Here is a 20,126-nt window from a genome sequence, read left to right as displayed (position 1 = left end):
AATTGAAAAAGTTAGAATGTTTGAATTTCCAATAAAAATAAATTGTTCAGAAAGTCCACTGTTGCATAAATGAATTACTAATTAGCTTATAAAGTAATGATATGAGGTGGTACAAGTTCCGCATGAGGTGCTCTTGAAAGTGACACTGGCAGCGTCACCTATTGTCAGTATGAAGAAACCACTGATACATTACATCAAATACAGTACTATGAAAAAACAGCTTGTTATGCTGTGAAAGCATCTTATCAGAATATTCAAGGTGGATCATTATTTCAGGATCATCAATCAGGGTGGACATTATACGTATTATATAGATTTAAAACTTCCCAATATCCACCAATTGCTAATAAATTTTTACAAATAAATGATTACAAGTAAAAAAGAAAGAAGATTTTGCATTTCTATGACTGTATCCTCTCAAAGTGTAATTATGACAATAAGTTGAATAATTTTCACTGCATTACGGACTTCTGCGTTTTGAAAGACACGCTGAATTCATTAAAATAAATGCTAAGAAATAATTTATCAAATGTATCGATTTAATGGATAAAGCAGTAAATTTTTGTAAACTATGTACAGTAGTATCCAAAAAAATTGTAATCATAATTCATCTTATAGCAGAGAGTCGTCTGATTTTTCCATTCGACGCAAATAAATGAAACTCATACTAAAATATTTCCTTTTATTTAATACATTCAATTTAACATTATCATCAAACTGTACAAATAACTCCTATTCTGACAATATTTAAAATAAAAACTATTAAAAGTAAGTTTAGTGTTTTATATTCACATCTTATGATTTGGATCACGCGATTCAGAAAAAAATAAACAACAAATAGAAAAAACAATCAAGAATATAACGATCAAGAGAGCAGTTGCTAGAGATAAAGACATGGTTAATAATTGCATTTGGTTGTCTCCAAGGTGGAGAAGAATTGCTGATTATGGACCCATGGCACAAACAAGAATAAGTGAAGTAAAAACATTGGATATACACCTTGACATATAAAACTCTCATCTGCTCGCGTAAGCAACAATTTTATGGCGATTACGTCATTATTAAAAGTATAAAGAGAGATTTTCAAGATACCAGGAGTGGTGAGCCTTTCACAAAGATTCAAGTGTGTAGTTTTCTGCACCTGTTGCGTATGTACTGATCGAAGTGGATAAGTGGGAAAAAAAAGCCTTAACTCTATTCATTTATAAAGTTCCGCAGCACTTCATAAAAGAACATTAATGTTCAGTACAGATAACACCCGCAATAGATTGAAAGGACCTTTTATACAACATTTCCATCGGTTTCTTGCAATGCGCGCAGGCTGAAAGTCTTCAGAACTTTCTATTTTATTTTTTAAATATAATTTTATCGAGAAGTAGAAGGAAGGATATAAAAGAAAAAAATCAAACAGAAAAAAAATGTGAGAACACCTATTAATAAATATTGATATCTATTTTTTGATCCAGAAGTTACTGAAAATATTATTTCATCGTTCAATCTAGTGTGAAAACAAAGAAAAAAATTATAACGTCCATTATATTCAACTATTCATTGTTTCGTATCCAAATTTTCAAATTTTTACTGCGCCCCCCTGGAGTAATACCCGTACCGAACTTAACGATAATATTTTTATTAATAAATGATTTTATATTATCATTATCAAATGGGAAGAAGGCTTCATGTCCACGCGCAACTTATTCATGTCAACAGATTATACGACTAGAATAAGATTTTTATTTATTTCTTAAGATATTTTGTCCACGAGCGAGGATTGTAAAGCTATGGACTCTCTGAATCTAAACTATCATCAGTGGGGCAAAGTATATAAAATATTTAAATGAGCGCATCTTAAATGTGTATCGTATTTAGAAAATAAAATGCCAACCTTCTTCCACGTTAACCATATATAATTCTGAAGTAGAGAAAGACCTAAAAAAAACTTCGGAAACACCAACTATTATTATTCTGAAAATTACTGTACCCTTTGTAGGAGGAAACTCTCCTACAGACCTTATACAGGCGCCTTCCTGTCTCAGCTCTTTAATATTTATTTCAGAATAAATTTCAGCCAGACATGCGTGATTTCTTCATTAAAATTAAACGAATCAATCGACGTCATATCATTTAATTATGATTCTACGTTATAGATTAATTGACTGTTTCTTTAAGCGAGGATCAAAAACGTGAAAGAAGAGAAAAAAATCCCCGAAATACAGATTTAAATATTACTCCATTAAAAAGTCCACTTCTTCGATTTACTTTTGAACTTCTGGCAAAGGCAAGACGTGCATCCATAATTTTACAATTTGACTAACATGATACTCTCTCATTTAGCATTTCACACGAATGTGAAACCATGCTTGTTAAACTTAGAACATATCTGGCATGTACGTGTTGGCCACAGTTAATAAATATTGGTTAGTCTGTTACAAAATAAACGAAAGGAAACTCAACAAAAAGTGCCTTCACCACTTTGCAATTCAAGGCATGCTTCCACTCTGTTTTTCGTCACATACACAATGTGTTAGAGTTCATTATAGAAACAGTATTAAAATATATATCTATATATCTATCTCTCTCTATATATATATATCTTTTTTATATAATTACAACGAATTATTCACAACGAATGCTGTCCACATCCTTTACTTTCTGTACGTCACTGACTGGCACGAATTTCTTTCCTGCTGCAAACCGCTTCTAGAATATCACACGAACACATTCACTGAATCTGGTTTCAGTTCGTTTTTGTGTTTCTCCACAGTTCGTTGCTTGGTTAGGGATGTTTGGTTTTCCCCTTTTTCTTTCTCTTTTTTTCTAGAGCGGACGGTAAGTGCAGTTCATTCGTTTGACACGTAAAGGAACCAGGAACCTAATTTTAAACTCTTTAACGCGATCCGAACAATTTAAGGTTGTATAATTTGCCTGTACACTTTTTCTTCGGGTTTGTCTGTCTCACAAGTCTGCATAAAGAAAGAATTAAAAACTATTATCAGTAATCATCAACTCAGAACAACTTAAAATTAATAAAATAATACATAATAATATAAAAGAAATAATTTTATCGCTGATGAAATTATTTTATGAGTTAATGTTTATCAACTTATATTCTATTTTATTTTACTAACCTTCAACAGTTCATATTAATTTTTGTGACAATTGTTGAAATTTATTTAGTTTTAATTCATTATTATTCATCAAAAATTACATTCAAAATTTGTCTTGAAATTCTTTTAATTAATAATTAAATTAAAATAAATGAGAAAATTAATAAAATAATAAAAATAAAAATAATGAAATAATTTTATCAATAATAAAATTTTAGTAGTAGTAATGGAAAATGATGCAAGAAAGCAAGCTTATATAGCATCACCAAAAAAACACCAATAATTTCACCCTCCATACCAACCAAGAATTATTTTAGTTCTTCCTTAAATCATTTCAAATCCATCCACTTCCACAATAGATAGAAGCCTGTTCCACCAGTCAACCACCCGCTGGCCGAAGGCAAACTTTTGTGCATCTATCCTGCAACCATCCTTCCTTAACTTGAATTTATGCCCCCTCATGTGTGTAGTCTCAGCAAGAGGAAGAACGGCATTCACATTGAGCATTAAATACCTCAATTAGATCTCCCAGGTGTCTAGTCTCGAAACGCTGCAATTTGCAGAACTGAAGCCTTTCTAGGTAAGAGCACCCTTTTGTTCCCTTCACCTATCTGGTTTCCTTTCTCTGCACCCGTTCCAGCATATCTATATCCTTCCTAAAGTGAGGCCTCCAGACCTATACGCAGTACTCAAGATGCCGCCTAACCATTGCCTTATACAAAGGGATAATCACCTCCTTTTCCCTGCTAGCAAAGTTTCTGTATATCATTGAAAAAACTCCATGAGCTGTCCTGACAGCATGTCTACACTGCTCAAAGAATTTCATGTCTGACTGGAAAATTACCCCCATGTCTCTTTCATTCTCCACTACCCTAAGTGTATTACCACACATTTGATAAGTTACTCTGGGGTTACGTTACCCATGTGCAGTACCTTGAATTTATCAATTTTAAAAGTGCCATTTCTCAGCCCATCGACCCAATTTTCATAGATCTTGTTGCAGTAGCTCACCCTGATGACTCGTTAACCACCCTGAAAACATTTGTATCATCTGCAAACTTAGACATTTAGCCTAATACACCTTCATCACTATCTTTGATAAATAGAGAAAACAATTTATGATAAAAATTTAAAAAAAAGATTATAATAAAAATAAAATTAATAAAATTCATTAACTATAACTATGTGTGTTGATGTTTACTAATTTTTATTTCTTTTATTTTACTAACCGGCTTTAATTTTATTAATTTTTCAATAATTATTAAAAATTATTTATATTTAATTCATTATGTTTGTAACTTTATTTATATTTTATTACATTCAGTTATATTTAATTATTACTAATTTACAATTTAAATTCTTTTAATTAATAACTAAATTAAAATTAATAATGAAGAAATTAATGGCATTAACAGTAAAATCAGCATAATAATTCAAAAATAATTTTATCGATAATAAAATTCTTTATCTTTAAAGTTTATTAACTTTCATTCTATTCTATAAGTGATAACAATTTTATTAATTCGTATTTGCTTTTTATTTATTTCATTAAGTTTTTTTATATTTAATTTTTTTATGTTATTAACTTTATTTATATTTTATATATTCTCTTTATTAATATTCTTATTTATTTATTTATTACTAATTTAAATTCTTTTAATTATTAAGTAGCATTATTTTTTATTCTATTGTTATCTAAGTACATTTACTGTATTTTCTTAACGGTTCTTAATAAACAAATAGATGTTAACTAACTAATTAATAGAAGAAAATTGAAACTATAAAGCCATCTAAGATCAGAGGAGTTCACAAGATAGGGCTTTTTCTTGGCCTCAAATGTATTTTTTGTTCAATAAAAAATACTTTAATTGAAAACTATTTTCGATAGCTTCAATTTCAATACTTTTATTGAAAACCTTCTTGAAACAATTCATACTTGTATAATTATTAAAATATATCGATGCTCAGAAGATGAACAAACACAAAAACTTAAATAACGAAAAGCTTTTTATTAAACTAATTAATGAAACATTCATTTTAACGTGTCTTAACTAACCATGCACAAAGATGGGACAATTTTCGATCTGAAATTACGCAGACCAATTCCAACTTAGTGAAATTTCTGGAAAAAGGAGTTTCCAAGAACAGGGGGAAAGCATCTTTGTTCACGTGCACTGACAGAGATTATTCTGTTTCATAAGTGAGGAATGTTTGTATCTATTTTTATTTTAAATTTAATTTTAAAATGCATTCGCCTTTTTCAGTTTGTTCCTTAACATTTGAATACCAGTGTTTTACCACAGAAAGAGGTGTAAATACGAAAAGGGCTCTTACTGTGAATTTGCAAATTTCACGTTTTGTAACAGAATATTCGCTATTAATTTAGAATCAATGACAGAAAGCAAAAAACAGTACCAAAAGAGTCCTACCTTGTAAGTGGGATTGTCGTAGGCAGATTCTGAAGGGGTTCTAGAGATGTTCGCTTTCGCTGATGCCTGTCTTCTAACCAACAAAATAAGCAGTAGAATGAAACCGAAAGCGGCTACAGCAGCTACAACTGCTACCACAATCAGTGCAACGAAATAGGCCTTGCTCTCATCTTCCCTTAGGGAACTCGTCATTGGCTTCACCAACTTGCCTGTAACAAACAAAATGATCGACTATCTTATTCTGAGAATCGTTGCAGTGGTTTGTAAACAAGAATACAGACTGTTTTATTATATGAAACAAAAACAGTGCCGCAGCCAATTTAAAATCATGGGATGAAAAATCTGAATTTTCGCAATGGATTTTCTCGGCGAAATTCGGGTTTTTCATCCAAAAAAACACACAATTAAACCATAAAATACACACAATGTATAAGACACTATACACTGACGCGTAATATCGCAACTGCCTTAGCACTTTCTTAAACAAATGCAACTTATTATGACATCTTGCAAATGACAAATGGGGAAGAAAATGGAACTATACAATCCAAGGAACAACAAGGATAACACGTGTATTACATTAACCATATTCTAGTAGTAAAGTTGAACTGAGCTTCGTACCTATCGTTATCAAGATCAGATGTTTCCCCAGTTACGTTACTTAGCCTAATAAGTATACCAAGCATCTTAGAGTAATTGTGTATGGGCTTCATTAATTTATTGTAAAGTGTAGGGGTATTACAGCGAGTAGGGATAACTATGATATGACCTTAAAACTAACTTAATTCTAACAAAAAGCGTGCAGAACATAAACTGATTTTTATAATGCAAAGAACAGCCAAAATGAACAAGATAAGAACCAACGAATCTAATTAATAAGATTAACAAAAATGGAGTTATTTATTAGTGTACAACCAAACGCGTGAGAAAGTGCGAGTATGTGGGCAGATGGATATGTAGAACTGGAGAACTGTAAAACAGAACTGGGGCAGTGGCTTCAATCAACGAATAACAAAAGTCGGACAAGATATAGTGTATTTATATAGGATGGGGAGTGAAATCTGTATGGAGGCAACGAATACGAGAACGGATAATGATAGCATTACATGGAGTTATCCATTTATCTCTGAACCCAGTGGTTAGTGGGTTGCGAAGTAACTATGGCAGCAAAGCACAGTGTCATCAGATATGAATGAGATTTTTTAGACAAATGACAGAAGGCGGTTTCATTCTGCCAGCAATAGTATTTGAGGGACAGTACAGTATTTATTAGAATGGTGCATAGCTTCGGTTTTTCCTGAGAAGAATGCTTGTTTATCTAGAACGTTGCCTTAACTCCATATCATTTCTACAATGCCAAGACATTAATAACTACCTAAACAGACCTCTACCAATAAGAAAAGAGCCAAGCATTGAAACTGCATTCAGGCCATTGATGAAAATATTCTTCGTAGAGTTGAATTAAACACAGTACAGTGAGCGAATTCATTTCTACAGTTTAATTTTGTTTTTAATACAATTTTGTTGCATTTTAATTGGATAACCGTGTATTTGTGGTTGGTCACTGTGGAATCTATAGTGGGAACTTCGAGTATTAGTTTTCAAGCCATTTTCTGAATTAACTACGAAAAATAACAACGAAGACGGCGTGGCTCCATAATCGATTTATCAAAAAACTACAGATTCCCAACCAGAACAATAACACCAATAAGAAATTATGGACGTGTATTAAATGAAGTGGCCATGTTGCTGTCATCCTTAACCGGCGCATCTTACATTTAAAAATTTTTTAAAGAGTGATTAGAAAACATTTCTTCTTCAAAAGCTAGAGAGGTCGCAATATCAGCACGATGGAGCTCCAGAATACTGGATCCTTGTATGTAGGCAGTTATTAAACAACACCTACTGTCGGACTTAGTCAGGTGACTCGATACCACTTAATCTTTTCTTTTGAACTATATAAAATCCAAGGTTTATGGCACATTACCATAGAATCTACTGGACCTATGAAAATGTATTTGAACAGCTCAGCATCGATAGTAAAGAAATGTTAACAATTCACATGCACCCAAGCTTCTGCAGTACCATGAAGAATCTTGCGGAGTATAAACACATGCAATTCACTCTCTATATTTTTATTCGACCAGTTTAATACATTAATCCCACAGTCATAACAGCTAGAATGATACGGAGAAAGTAGTACATTGTATTCAACATAGGCATAATGGAAAACAAATTTACACATAATCAATACATGATTTAAAAGAATAAACAGTAACGATGCGCAAAACAGTTCAACTGGAAAGCAGCTGTCAAAGCGCTGGTAATAACGTTCCATCATCATTGCAGCATTTAAAATTTACAATTTTATGATTCAAAAGGGGGTAAATAACGTTTCTGAATAAATTAGTGCTCTACAAATTTATGATTATTTCTTTTCTAATAGTAAATTATTCTTATATTATTTCAGCTATAATAATTTTGTTTTAGTTTCGTTATTTGTTTTTCATTAGGTTTTTGTTTTAATGAAAAATCCCTCAAAACAAACTGCCCATAAGATAAACGCAATTTATAGTTATGATACACCGACTCCTCATGGCCTTAACTATCGTCGCTCATTCGGCATTTATAATTTTTTTCCTTATATTTTCTATTCGTTTTTTTGGGACTGTGACTGCGCCAACCGCAATGAGTGTATTTTTTCCCATGTCAAGTAATTAACTGATAACTATAACTTACATTGCTTGTGGACACTCCCTGCACACAATGACCTCAAAATTCTCCTTTTATGTATTAATTAAATGTGTTAGATTACACAAAGTTAATACATACAAGAATAACTCAAACATCATTGAACAAACTAACCTTTAGTGGGTATGGCATCTATTACATTGTCATTTGGAGGAGCATCTTTTGTTAAAAACTCCACTTCGTTTGAAGTGACAGTTTTCCCATTGGTCAGGTAAAGTTCCAACCATGTTCTATATCTGAAAGTTAGAAACAAATAAGATTAACACAAACTTGGTTTTAAAAATGCTCTTGAGCACAGATTACATACAATTCTCCTTCAAGCCAACTTCAATAGATTTCTATCATTAGAATGACAACTTCCTGGTTTTAACGGTATTTATTGATAATTTTAATGGTTTTGATTGATAAAACAATTAAACTTGTTAGAAGTCGATTTTCGATTATCGTATTTTATTTCATCAGGAAAGAGAAGAATATAAAACATATGGAAAATAACTCACTGAAATTTAAATCTTTTTTAAACTTCAAAGACGTTTACCTTTGGCCTGGAGTCAAATGTTCCAGTAGTATGTTGCCGGTGGACGGAACCTTAAAAACATGTGACTGGCCGCCATCAAAATCACTTTTATAGATCACCTTGACTACGTGGACGTATTTAGAGACAGGACTTGGAACTCCAGTCACTTGAAAGTCAGCCGAGTATGGCCCCACTGAGTTTTCCTTCATTGCTACTTGGAAGTTGTATTCATCTGAAAAACGAATGTTTCCCTCATTCATCCATCTGCATTCTCTATATATCTGACATAAGAATACTGAAAAAAATTTCGTGTTGCATTAAAACAGGAATCTATATGTCTTACCTTTGGCACTGACTTTTGTCTTTATATCTACCGGTGCGGCAGATATTAAGGTGGTTGGAACCCCTTCGGGGACTGTATAGGCGACGTCAATCAAATAGGAAGACGACGGCTTTAGGTCGTGAATGATGTAACTCGTGACATCACGGTGGATCATCGGAGTGGTAGTCCATTCTTTAATGTCCTGGTCAGCCAGCTTGTATTTCAGCTGGATTCCATACACGTATTTCTTCTCTGATGGCTCCAACTTCTTCCAAGATACCCGAACTGTGTTGGCATCCAATGCCTGCGCCACGGGCATAGAGTTGATCGTTATCGTGCGAGGAGGAGGCTCTGTGGTTGTGGTTGTAGTTGTGGTCGTTGTTGTTGTAGAAACTATCAGAAATAATTAGGATAAAATTTAATTCTAATTTTTTTTCTAGTTTATAAATTAATTTTTTTCATATATTTGAATAATTTAAAGGAGAAATAAAGCTTTTTATTTGTAACCATTAATTTAATATTGATTTAATAGTTTAATATTAATGAATAATGATAATTTTTTTTAAATACTGACTCTACTTCTTGAGTGATCTGGATTATTAACTATGCGGGGTACGGTCTAATTTAAAGGCTTTAAATAAATAATGAAACTTTTTCCTGAAAATACTATTTCTCAGAACGCAATTCTTTTTCAGAATTCTAAAGTTAAGATATGTAATATTACTCTACTGGTCCAATTCTGAGGCGTATTTCAAATTTTCATGAAAGTTATTAAATTTACTTAAAAAGGTTACATCTACTTTAAAAGGTTATTTATGGTTTGCAAATCCGAAATTAACAGAATATCGTCTGAACAACGAATAAACGGTGTGAGGCATGTATGAAACGAGTTGAAAACTACCCTTGCGACGGGTTTAAAGGTTAAATTTCCGAGAGTGGGGCTGAAATTCTCATACCCATCGGTAGGCCGAATAATTGCTTATAAGCGTAATCTTCTACCAAAAATGTTACCAACTTTACAATACTGTGTGCCCTACAGATGTGCGAGCTTTGAGTGTTTGATCTCGATAAAACAAACTTTGGAAATGGCATATAGTAAAATCCACGTCTTAATGAGGAGGACTTGAGCAGTGTTTAATACTCTAAACTAAAACCATAACGGGTGTTATTATTATGGTAAAGACTGATGGTCAATGCAACACCACCGGCCGATCTCAAGGGCCAGTCTATTTATCTCCACCATCCCAAAAAATTGCATGGCATTTTGAAGCATCTTTTTCCTATTCTTTGTAAGATGTTGAGATCAATCTCCTTATTTTGTTCTAAAATTCCGTAGCATGTCTAATTTTGCCTTAAGTCTGGGAAAAGTAGTCTGGATGTCAAGCGTACATCTGCATGTCTGTCAGGTACATCGTGGATTTTATTTACTTTATGTCATCTCCAATGCTTATCAAGATGGAATACTCCAAGCTACAATCCTTGTGCATCTCTATAGATAAAGGTACAAGTATTTCATTTTAAAGCTAGCGACGTTTTTTTTATATAGAAAGACATTTTAGGTATAAAAACATAACGCTTAAAAGCACTTACTCAGTTTACCGGTGGGCATGAGAATTTCAACCCCTCTCTCGGAAATTACTTTTCAACAGTCGGAAATATAGTTTAAACCCGGTGAAAAAACACAGAGAGGAAGATAAGATATATACATTTTCATCCGCATCAACCTCTCATCGTGAAAAAAACGGTATTATATTACCAGTTTCATAATGACATTAATTTAAACTCCGAGGACTGTGAATTAGAAGACGAGTTGCATTATTTATGTAAATCCTTTAAAAGTAGAGCATAGCCGACACAACCAAGATCATTCATAAGCAAAACAAAACAAAAAAGTTACAAAATCCCATGTTGTTCATCACGCAAAAAATCTCGCTTCCAGAATAAGTCCTTAATTTTTAATGCTTTACATTTCTTTCATCAAGCCAGGAGGAACTGAAGATGAGTTTGTGAAACATATGGAAGGCTGGCTGTATTAAAATGAGATTATGATATGCATTAAAAATGGGCTGTATTAGAAAATGAGCTGTACTAAACTGAGAATTTAATTTCGAAAAAAAATTTAACAGCGGAACCAGGTGTAAATAATTATTTCGCTTTTAAAGATTTTATTATAATTATTTATTATTATAATTACTTTACCTTGAGGCATGTGTAGCTTATAAAGGTCACTTTCCGGACCACCTTGAAGAGCATCGATAGAGGTCTTGATCTGCATGAAATACGTGGTATCTGGCCGCAAACCCGAAAGGTAGTATTCGATGTTGGCACTGTCCAGGAGGCGATTTGGTCTTGAAAACTTCTTCACGTGCCAGTCGCGTAGAGGGAGGTTGGGATCGGTAGTAAAATGGAGTTCAGCGTGGCCAATTAAACCTACTAAGATGGTGGGGAGAGAGAACCGCACACGGACAGTGGTGGAGTTTACGGCAGCAATGTTTACATTTCGCAGTTCTTGTCCTAAGGGAGAAAGCAGAATCAGTAACATGTCGTTTCAATAGTGAAAATATAAAAGAAATAAAAAGAAGGATATCGTGGAGGAAGACTATGTGATAACAGAAAACAAGTTAATTTTATACAGAGCATCATTTTTCGTTGATTTAACTGAAATAGCCATTCGAGTTAGCCTTAAGTTAGTTAAATTTGATCTAGATATTCAGCAGCAGATAGACTACGAGAGCCCAAAAACCTCACGATTTTGTGTAAATATTCCACTTTAGGCTCTTTCTTCGTGTAAAAACGAACAGTGTGGAAGTTCTTTGACGTCCATCTCGAAGAATTCTGTAGGTTGTTGTTCACTTCAATGTTGATGTGAAAGCCTCCGTCGAAAGGACACCCTCTGAAAGTGTTCCTTCAAAGGTCCAAAAAAAAAAGTGATGGTACATGAGGACATGTTCGGACAATAGGGTAAAGAAGGCAGTAACTTTCGTCCCATCTTCTCGCAATTTTATCACAATCACAACAGCCTAATAGAGCGTTCTTCATCCTGGAAAAAGCTAATTCCATTTATAGTTTATTCTATCTTTAAAATGAGAGTACTTCTAGTTGCTTGGTTTTCTTTCTATTTTGCAGGGTGGAAAACAGGGGATTCGGTGAGAAAAACGGCAGTATTCACTACATGATTCGTGAAGGTTTTCGTCTAGGACAAAACGTTTCTATCGTACAGTTTCGAACAATTCTTCAGGGATTCACAATAGTCGGCAACTTTGACGGTACGTCACTGTAGTCGACTACTGCCAACACCGTTTATCGGGGGTCAAATTTGTACGACCCACATACTCTCTCTCTCTCTCCCTCTCTAGTTCGTATTGCAGATTTAGTAAAAGAACAGATCGGCCTATTTTAGAATAATTTATTACAGGTTGTTTAACTTTTTAAGGCCGGAAAAACACTCTTGAATTTTTTTTATTAAAAACTACATATATATCGTTTATTAATTTCAACATATTAAATGTTAAAATAAAATCTATTTACACATAAAATTATTGTTAAAGAACAACAAAAATTACTCCATTTTTTAAAAAAAATCATATTATGAAATTTGCTATTGAATTTTATCGGCTAGCTTGGAATAAGTACAATTTGCATTGGCTTGTGTCTTGATTTAATAATCTTCACAGGAGAAAAGTCAGATTCGCTTTTAAATACATTGAACCAAAAAAACATACTTATGGTTTTTAGAAGGTTTTGTATTTCTCAATAGATACCAATTACAAGAGATCAGATAGCCATAGCATTGAATTTAATGAAATGTTTTATCTCAGTTAAATAAGTTCCAGTAAAATCGTATCTTGCTTGAAATAACTCGAATAATCATTGATAGTACCATCAGCGCCATAATTTTGAAAAGGACTGAAATGAATATCGCCAAAAACTGTATATGACTGAAGTCAGATTTTTCTTTTTAAGTTTTTAGTTCATTTGTCATTAGCAGTCAACATACAAAGCCGGTTCAAATAATGCACTGTTCTTCAACTTTTGGAAAGAAATGACAAAATGCACTTCTCCATAACTGACTGATCCAAAGCTTAAACTCCTTTAAAAGAGCTTCGCTTGAATCCATTATTTCAGTGATGCTCTTACTTGTTTTTCCTCCTGAAGTACCACATGGGACCAAATGCAAATAGAAAATTCTAGAAACGTTGTATGATTCCAATTTTAACTCCTCGCATACTGTTGAAATTTAAATGAGATTGAATACACAGTATGCTGGTATCCCTTGATTTGAATATGTATTTGAAATTTTTCAAAAAATGGATTCGAAACGTTTCGAATCCACTATAGCTATAATCTCTAAGATGACCATGTCGATCAAGACACCTATCGAAAGCAGTTTCAGATCATATATAATAAATGATGACTCATTTATTGAAACACTTATATATGCTGCTTTACAACTCTCGTCGAGTTTCCTGAGAAAACTTTTACGTGTTTTGTTTTGTTCGAAAACATCATATGCACAATAAATAACTGATACGAAACATTTTGTTTCACTAAACTAAGGATAATTGAGTAATGAACACCTGAAAATGAGAAAATTACCTGGTCTTGTGTTGTTACATACCACGTACGGGCAGATAACGGGGTCATCTGGGGTCACCACTACAGGACGGGCACAATGTTCGGTGGGGAGAAGATACTTCTGGGGGATCTGAGGACAACCCCCGGTACATTCAACACCAGCACGACCGCTCGATAGTTGACGACAAGTGCAGAGTCTGCGTTGGGAACCCTTACGGACCTCCCACTGCTCGGAAGGCCGGTAGCGCCTCCCCTGGAAGGTGCAGTAGGCTGAAGAGAGCGGGAAAAGTGTACGGCTTGTTTTAGTTTTTTTTTTTTTATTTAGTTCCGGTTTAGTAGAACAATTTAGTTATAATGATTTAGTTAGTACATTTTTATTACAATGGTTTAGTTACAGTTTAGTATAGATTTAGAGTATCGTTTAGTTAGTTACGATTTCATTGATACAATCCAATATCATTTGGTAAGATGGTTTCAAGTTTTAGCCCTTTGTGTCAATATTGACACAGGACCCGACAATTACTAAATCCATCACTGCTGAAGAGGCTAGTAGTTTCATTGTTCAAGACGGTTTATTTTCCCTCCCCTACCTTTCAATTTAACTTCATGCATCTGTTTATTGATAACAAAGGGTGAATGCGCATCAAGAGGCAATTTCCATTTTTCGCAGTTCTTACTGTGAAAAATGAAGTACAGTGATACTTCTGTACTTCATTGAACTTACTCTTACAAATTAAGTACAGTAGTACTTCTGACAACCGCGATACCAGCGCTCGGCCTATTTTGTGGAACTGCCCTCTAATATTCTATTTTCTATATTGCTTCGTCCAAAAAGTTCCAGGCTTAATGGGAAAGCAATGTTTCACAACACTGGAAGCTTTAGACAGGAATTTTACGTAACACCTCAGGATGTTAAGAAGAATTCGTGTGGGACGCCACATCTGCGAGATTGTAGTACAGTTCAGTTGGCCTGCTGCCATAGCGACTGCATTGAAAGATAAATACCACCAAAATTCCATCTGGCTCATTCGTTAAGTTCCACAGTTCATCGTCATTTGTTAGCTGAGGGAAAGTGTCAAAACTCAGAAAACAGGTGTCCCACAAGTCGTCACTAGACAGCCTTAAAGATCGGATAAATCTTCGAGGTCCACTACATTCTCCTTAACTTCAAGCACTGTTTTTGAATCAGTTGATTATGATGAGAAGATCTTGAACTGTTGTACCCCGTATAAAACTCTTACAACCAAAGTCTACTGCCAGCAACTCCAAAGCCTGGGCGCTGCAGTGGAAAAAACACGTTCTTTTATGAATTCCAGATAACACATATCCTCATACCGTTCGGATCGCACGTGGCAAAATAGACGAATTTGGTAGGGAGAATTCCACATCGGCCATATTCAAACCCACATACAAATTCAGTAGAATTTTGATCTGATGGTACATGGTCCTATTCAGTAGAATTTGAAAGTTTCAAGGCTGCCAAACACCCCGTCCAAATTCTTCGCTTCAAAACCAAAGGAATTTTGTAAACATGGTATATTGAAATGCTTGTGGGAAAGAAACAAAAATTCATAGAGAATGAAGGAAATATATTTTATTATACATTGCAGAATTATTTGATATTCGTGAATACGCGGGATAGCCGGATCATTTACCTACGAAATGGTCAGGACATATCTTCATGGGGGAAAAAAATGCTGGACTCATTGAACTTCCAATAGAGTTACCTTCTACATTTTAAACTATATTTTACTCTTCTCGTGTAATTAAATGTAAGAAAAGTAAGCTCTTCTATGTTACGTCACAGTTACTTTAAAACAGCAACCCACCGAAGACAGCGTTGAACGATACACGAAATCTTAACTTTTTTCCAAAATACACTCCGTGACACTGACGCTGCAGAACCCAAAAGGAATGACCGGAAGTGCATGCAACTCAGCAGGCGGATAAGTTGCGCCGAGATATACAAACAATTGAAATACGGGACCAATCGGACGGAAGTTTCAGCTGGAACAGGCTTCTGTCTCGCAGGAACCGACTTTAGAGAGAAAGGAGATTGTAGAGAATGCAAAGATTCAACGTTCGACACCGATATCAGCAACTTGGAAACATCGACAGAGGGCGAATTATCGTCCTTCAAGAGGCTGGATGGTCGCTTCATCGTGTAACGGAACGTGTTGGCTGTGACAATACCACAGTGGGTGCGGAAAGGTAGGACAACGGAGCACTACAGAACGGGAGGATCGTCTTATTCGTCGACAGAATTACAGCCACTCTGGCTACCATCCAACGAGTTATGGTATCAGCCCTGGCTGTCATCCCCTCACTCGTCGAATCATAACACTCCAACTGGCAGAAGGGGTTGCCGTCGATTATACCTGACCGCTGCCCATCGTCAACAGCGTCTGGAATGGTACAGCACCCGGGCCACCTGAAATACACTGAGGCATCAAGTTGTCATCAGCGATGAATCCCTCTTCTGCTTAGGGCCTTTCTTACTGGGGTGCTTGACGTCATTTTTCAAGCGGGACTACACCCAAACATATCGCAGGGGTTTCCTTCGTGCTGTGGACGTACTGTACGATGGAGAAGAAATCCTTCTCTATCGAACAGTGCGATGGCGTAACTCCTTGTCTATCATTACTCTAAGCATCCTCTCTATATTCCTGTTCCCTTGGGGTGCTGCAATTTCAATGTCACAGAGTGTAATTTATGATCGATAACTGCTATTGCCTTTGCGCTGCTTCTTTGTTTAACGCAATTAAAGCATTTCAGTTTGAAATTTTAAAAATTATTTCGTATTATATATTTAAATTTATAGGGCAGACAGCGAGAGCATTAAATTAGAGTAAATAAATAAAAATAATAACTGCCGAGCTAATGAAAATCAAATAAAATCATGTTTTACTGGGTTCAATTTTTATTTAATGGGTATGAATTTTATTTGATGTCAACTACTGCGTTGGAATGTCCCCTGCAATCCTATATTACTGTAAAAAGAAATCGGTTTACCATTACATGAAAACTCTGTAAATATAAAGGCTCTGTACCGAGCTCAGTTACATGTAACTTCTCCACAAAGTCTGTGAAGACAGAAAGGTACCGATAACGAAGGTAAGAGGATACAAAATCAAGAAGAGATTAAAACTAAATGGCTTCCCTTAAATATTTTTCAGATCCAATCAACCATTTTACTTTTGTATGAAACCATTTTGTAATGGCTAGTCACTGTCTAAATGAAATAAATTTGAGATAGAATTTCGAAGCCAGACTGTCTTCCGAAAAGAAAAGACATAAATATCTGATACCGTATAAGTTTGCTTCCTTTCACATACTAATATATAAAATCCTTACGCCTCCTATAGTGCAGGGATTTTGTATATCCTTGTAGAAGACTACAAGAATATACTCTTCGTTGAGCAGAAACTAAAATCGCATTTAGAATAAACTCAGAAAAGATTACGGTATATTCTGTTGAATTTTACATAATTTTATTAATAGTAGCCCTGGTGAAATTTTCAAAATGTTTTGTAGATATGCACAAAAGTAAACAAATATGCACATAAATACTCTGTTAACAAATACGGGTAGTTAATATAATTTACAAAGTTTGACTATACAAACTAACCTTAGAACGCACAGAATTTAGAGAAACGTTTTCTCCATATTATATATGTTTCCATTAAATAAAAATAATATAAGTATATGAATATCAAACATTTAAATAAAAAGCAAATAAATTAACGTAAATAAAATTAAGCAAAATTAAAATTCGTGAATTTTAATTAAATATATAAAAGAAAATAAATTTTATAAATTGTCCAACGTTTTCATGAGCAAAATAAAGCTCAGCATTTAGCAGATAATGTCTATTCACCTCTATAATGTCCAGTTCACAAAACAACTTAGTGTAGCCAGTGTATTGTGGTGTACTTTGATGTCCCTGTGAACTTTCTTAACAAATACCATTCAAATGGAATCAGTTCTTCGAGTTGTTACAAATAGCCTGCAGTCAATGTTCTACAATTCATTTAATCTCTGCTACCGACATTCATTAATAGTAATTACAAGTTTAATGTGCTGTGATAAACAGGAGAGACAACCTCATGCCACAGCATCAGTTCTGCAACTAAATATGCTAAACCTTCATTAGATCGTTGTATTCGCAAACTAAGTTGGTAGCCAGCTTTGCGTTCTCTGAGCAAGTCCATTTATAAATGAAATAGAAAGGCAGATACACTTAAATTATTATAAAACTGAATGTTATTCTGTTTTACAATAATATTTCGAATTATTCGTTTCTTTTAGTTTTATATTTTTAAAGTATAAAACGCAAATTGATATATTTTCTCCCTAAAATATTAAATACTTTCAACAGATTCGATTCCTTTTTTTATAACATTTTTATTGGAATAAAATGTTTTTATTAATATTAAAAAGATTTAATATCATCAAAGATTTATATTAAAAATTAGCATAAAATTGCAAATTAAAGTTTTTAAATGAAAAAAAAAAATAATTAAAATCGAAGAAATAGTGAACAACCATTAGGAATCGTTTAATGTTGACATTTTAACATTAATAAGATTTATTCTCAACTTACAGCACCTAAAGGTTAAATTGTCAACTAATTATGGAGATCATGCCAAAATCCATTATTTAGAACAACTAGGAATAAATACTAAAGATAATCTACCTCGCTTATCGGCCTCCTTGCAGAACCAGGTCATACAGCAGTCATCTCCAGGCAAGTGACCCTGGTAGGCCATTGAAGATGGACATGGCAGATTAGATGGTGGGGTGTCGCTTACAGGTGGACAGCGATGCTCGCACGTTAAGTTTCCATTGATGCAAACACATCTTGTGGTTCCACAGTCCAACAGTTTCTCTGGAACTTGCTGATAGTTGTTAAAATGAATTCCCTTGAACATGCACGATCCATCTGTAATGGTAACAAGGTAACGGCAATTAACATTGTATTTGCTATTGGATAATCACATAAAAATTAATGAATCGTAAATATTATTACTAATTGTCGGTAAATATGAATGACGATAATTATTAATAATAACCATTAATCATATATTAGTAATAATTTATCACTCATTATATAATAACGTTGGATAAGTGAAGGAATCTTGTGGCGCCATCTGCCGGAATATAATGATAATGGCAAAATTACGAATGCAATGTTGAATGATGCATGCTTGAAGTATAAATTAAATGCGTGATTCTGTTAAGCTTTAATATTCGAAATTCGCTAATATAATTGTTTCTCCTTCCCCTTAATCATTTATTGGAAATTCAATTACAAATATATTTCTGTTTTAATAATATACAAATTGTCGCATTGCACTAATCAAAGGACTCCATATAATCGCACTCTCTCAAAAGCAAACGTAGAATATTATATGCAATAACATTCACGATCCTCTAAGGTAAACATTAAGCTGATACTAAAAGCTTAAAGTTCCAGGAGGGAAGCGACATCTGGAAGGAGAAAAAAAAAAAAAAGGAAGAAAAACCGTACTCTTATGTGACTTTTTGGAAATACAACACCTCTTACCATTTTTGCACTTGGGAGCAGCGCAGCAATTCGGAGGATGAGGCACGAAGTCAGGATCGATATCCCATTCCAGACACTCACTAAAACGAGAATCGAAGTGGTAAGGACAGTCGATGGGCGCGCACATGACACGTAGGTTCTGACCACAGTGACATATAGCACGGCATTCATCATGGAATTCGCTTCCCATTTCATAACGCTCGCCCTTGAACTCGCACATGGGCACGGGGGGCATGACATCTGTGGAAGGTTTAGAAATAAAAACACAAATGATTATCCTGACCAGGTGTCCGGAAATTTGTACAATTTTTATTACTTTGGATTTATATATGATATTTCGTTGTTTTTATACAGTATTTATGAAGATAAATACTCTTATATATGTTAATATATATTGATATATTTACAGAGTGCGTCAAAAGCCAGGGTACACTTTTAAGTTCTTCAGACTTAAAATTAAAAAAAAGACGAAAAAATCTCGTCGTGTTGGCAGAATTAAGGTCCAATGATCCCACCTACAAAGTTTAATTTCTTTAGTTTAGATACAGATTTTCAGTAGTCCAATAAACAGAACATTTTCTGTCTCCTATAAAAAAAAAGCTTAATTATTTAATGAATAGCATGTTTTGATAAGGGACAATCAGAATTCTTAGGATATTCTGACCGTCCTTTTCGTGTGATCATCAACTTGGAAGTTTGGAATAAAGTTTTATTACAAGAATTCTATCCTGGATTGTTATTTTAGCCATGATGCACATAAAAATTTATTTCTTCCTTCAACAAACAAAAACTATCATAGCTTTCTCAATGTAATATTTTTCAAATTTTCTTTTAAATGTGTATTTTGGTTTTATCTTTA

General features: G+C 34.0%; 1 protein-coding gene across 2 annotated transcripts in view; it reads right to left on the bottom strand.

Moving 5' to 3' along the window:
• Window positions 1-668: 668 nt before the first annotated feature.
• The window catches only part of LOC150088580 (uncharacterized), a 124,792-nt gene continuing 105,334 nt past the window's right edge, over window positions 669-20,126 (bottom strand). Inside the window, exons 13-21 of one of the 2 annotated variants that reach the window (XM_090369582.1) lie at window positions 19,268-19,507; window positions 18,398-18,643; window positions 13,723-13,971; window positions 11,326-11,640; window positions 9,148-9,519; window positions 8,826-9,036; window positions 8,402-8,523; window positions 5,537-5,745; window positions 669-2,963 (exon numbers count right to left, since the gene is read on the bottom strand). In XM_090369582.1, the coding sequence (XP_090225708.1) occupies window positions 2,907-2,963; window positions 5,537-5,745; window positions 8,402-8,523; window positions 8,826-9,036; window positions 9,148-9,519; window positions 11,326-11,640; window positions 13,723-13,971; window positions 18,398-18,643; window positions 19,268-19,507 (2,021 nt within the window). In that variant the 3' untranslated portion in view covers window positions 669-2,906. The remainder of the gene's footprint in view (window positions 2,964-5,536; window positions 5,746-8,401; window positions 8,524-8,825; window positions 9,037-9,147; window positions 9,520-11,325; window positions 11,641-13,722; window positions 13,972-18,397; window positions 18,644-19,267; window positions 19,508-20,126) is intronic. The other variant, XM_090369583.1, reaches the window with a different exon arrangement.

This window comes from Mastigoproctus giganteus, chromosome 3, assembly GCF_048544385.1.
Source record: "Mastigoproctus giganteus isolate SK-2022 chromosome 3, ASM4854438v1, whole genome shotgun sequence".
Classification (NCBI taxonomy): Eukaryota; Metazoa; Arthropoda; class Arachnida; order Uropygi; family Thelyphonidae; genus Mastigoproctus; species Mastigoproctus giganteus.
Note: the sequence above shows the minus strand (reverse complement) of the source record. Positions and strands in the feature narration are given on the sequence as shown.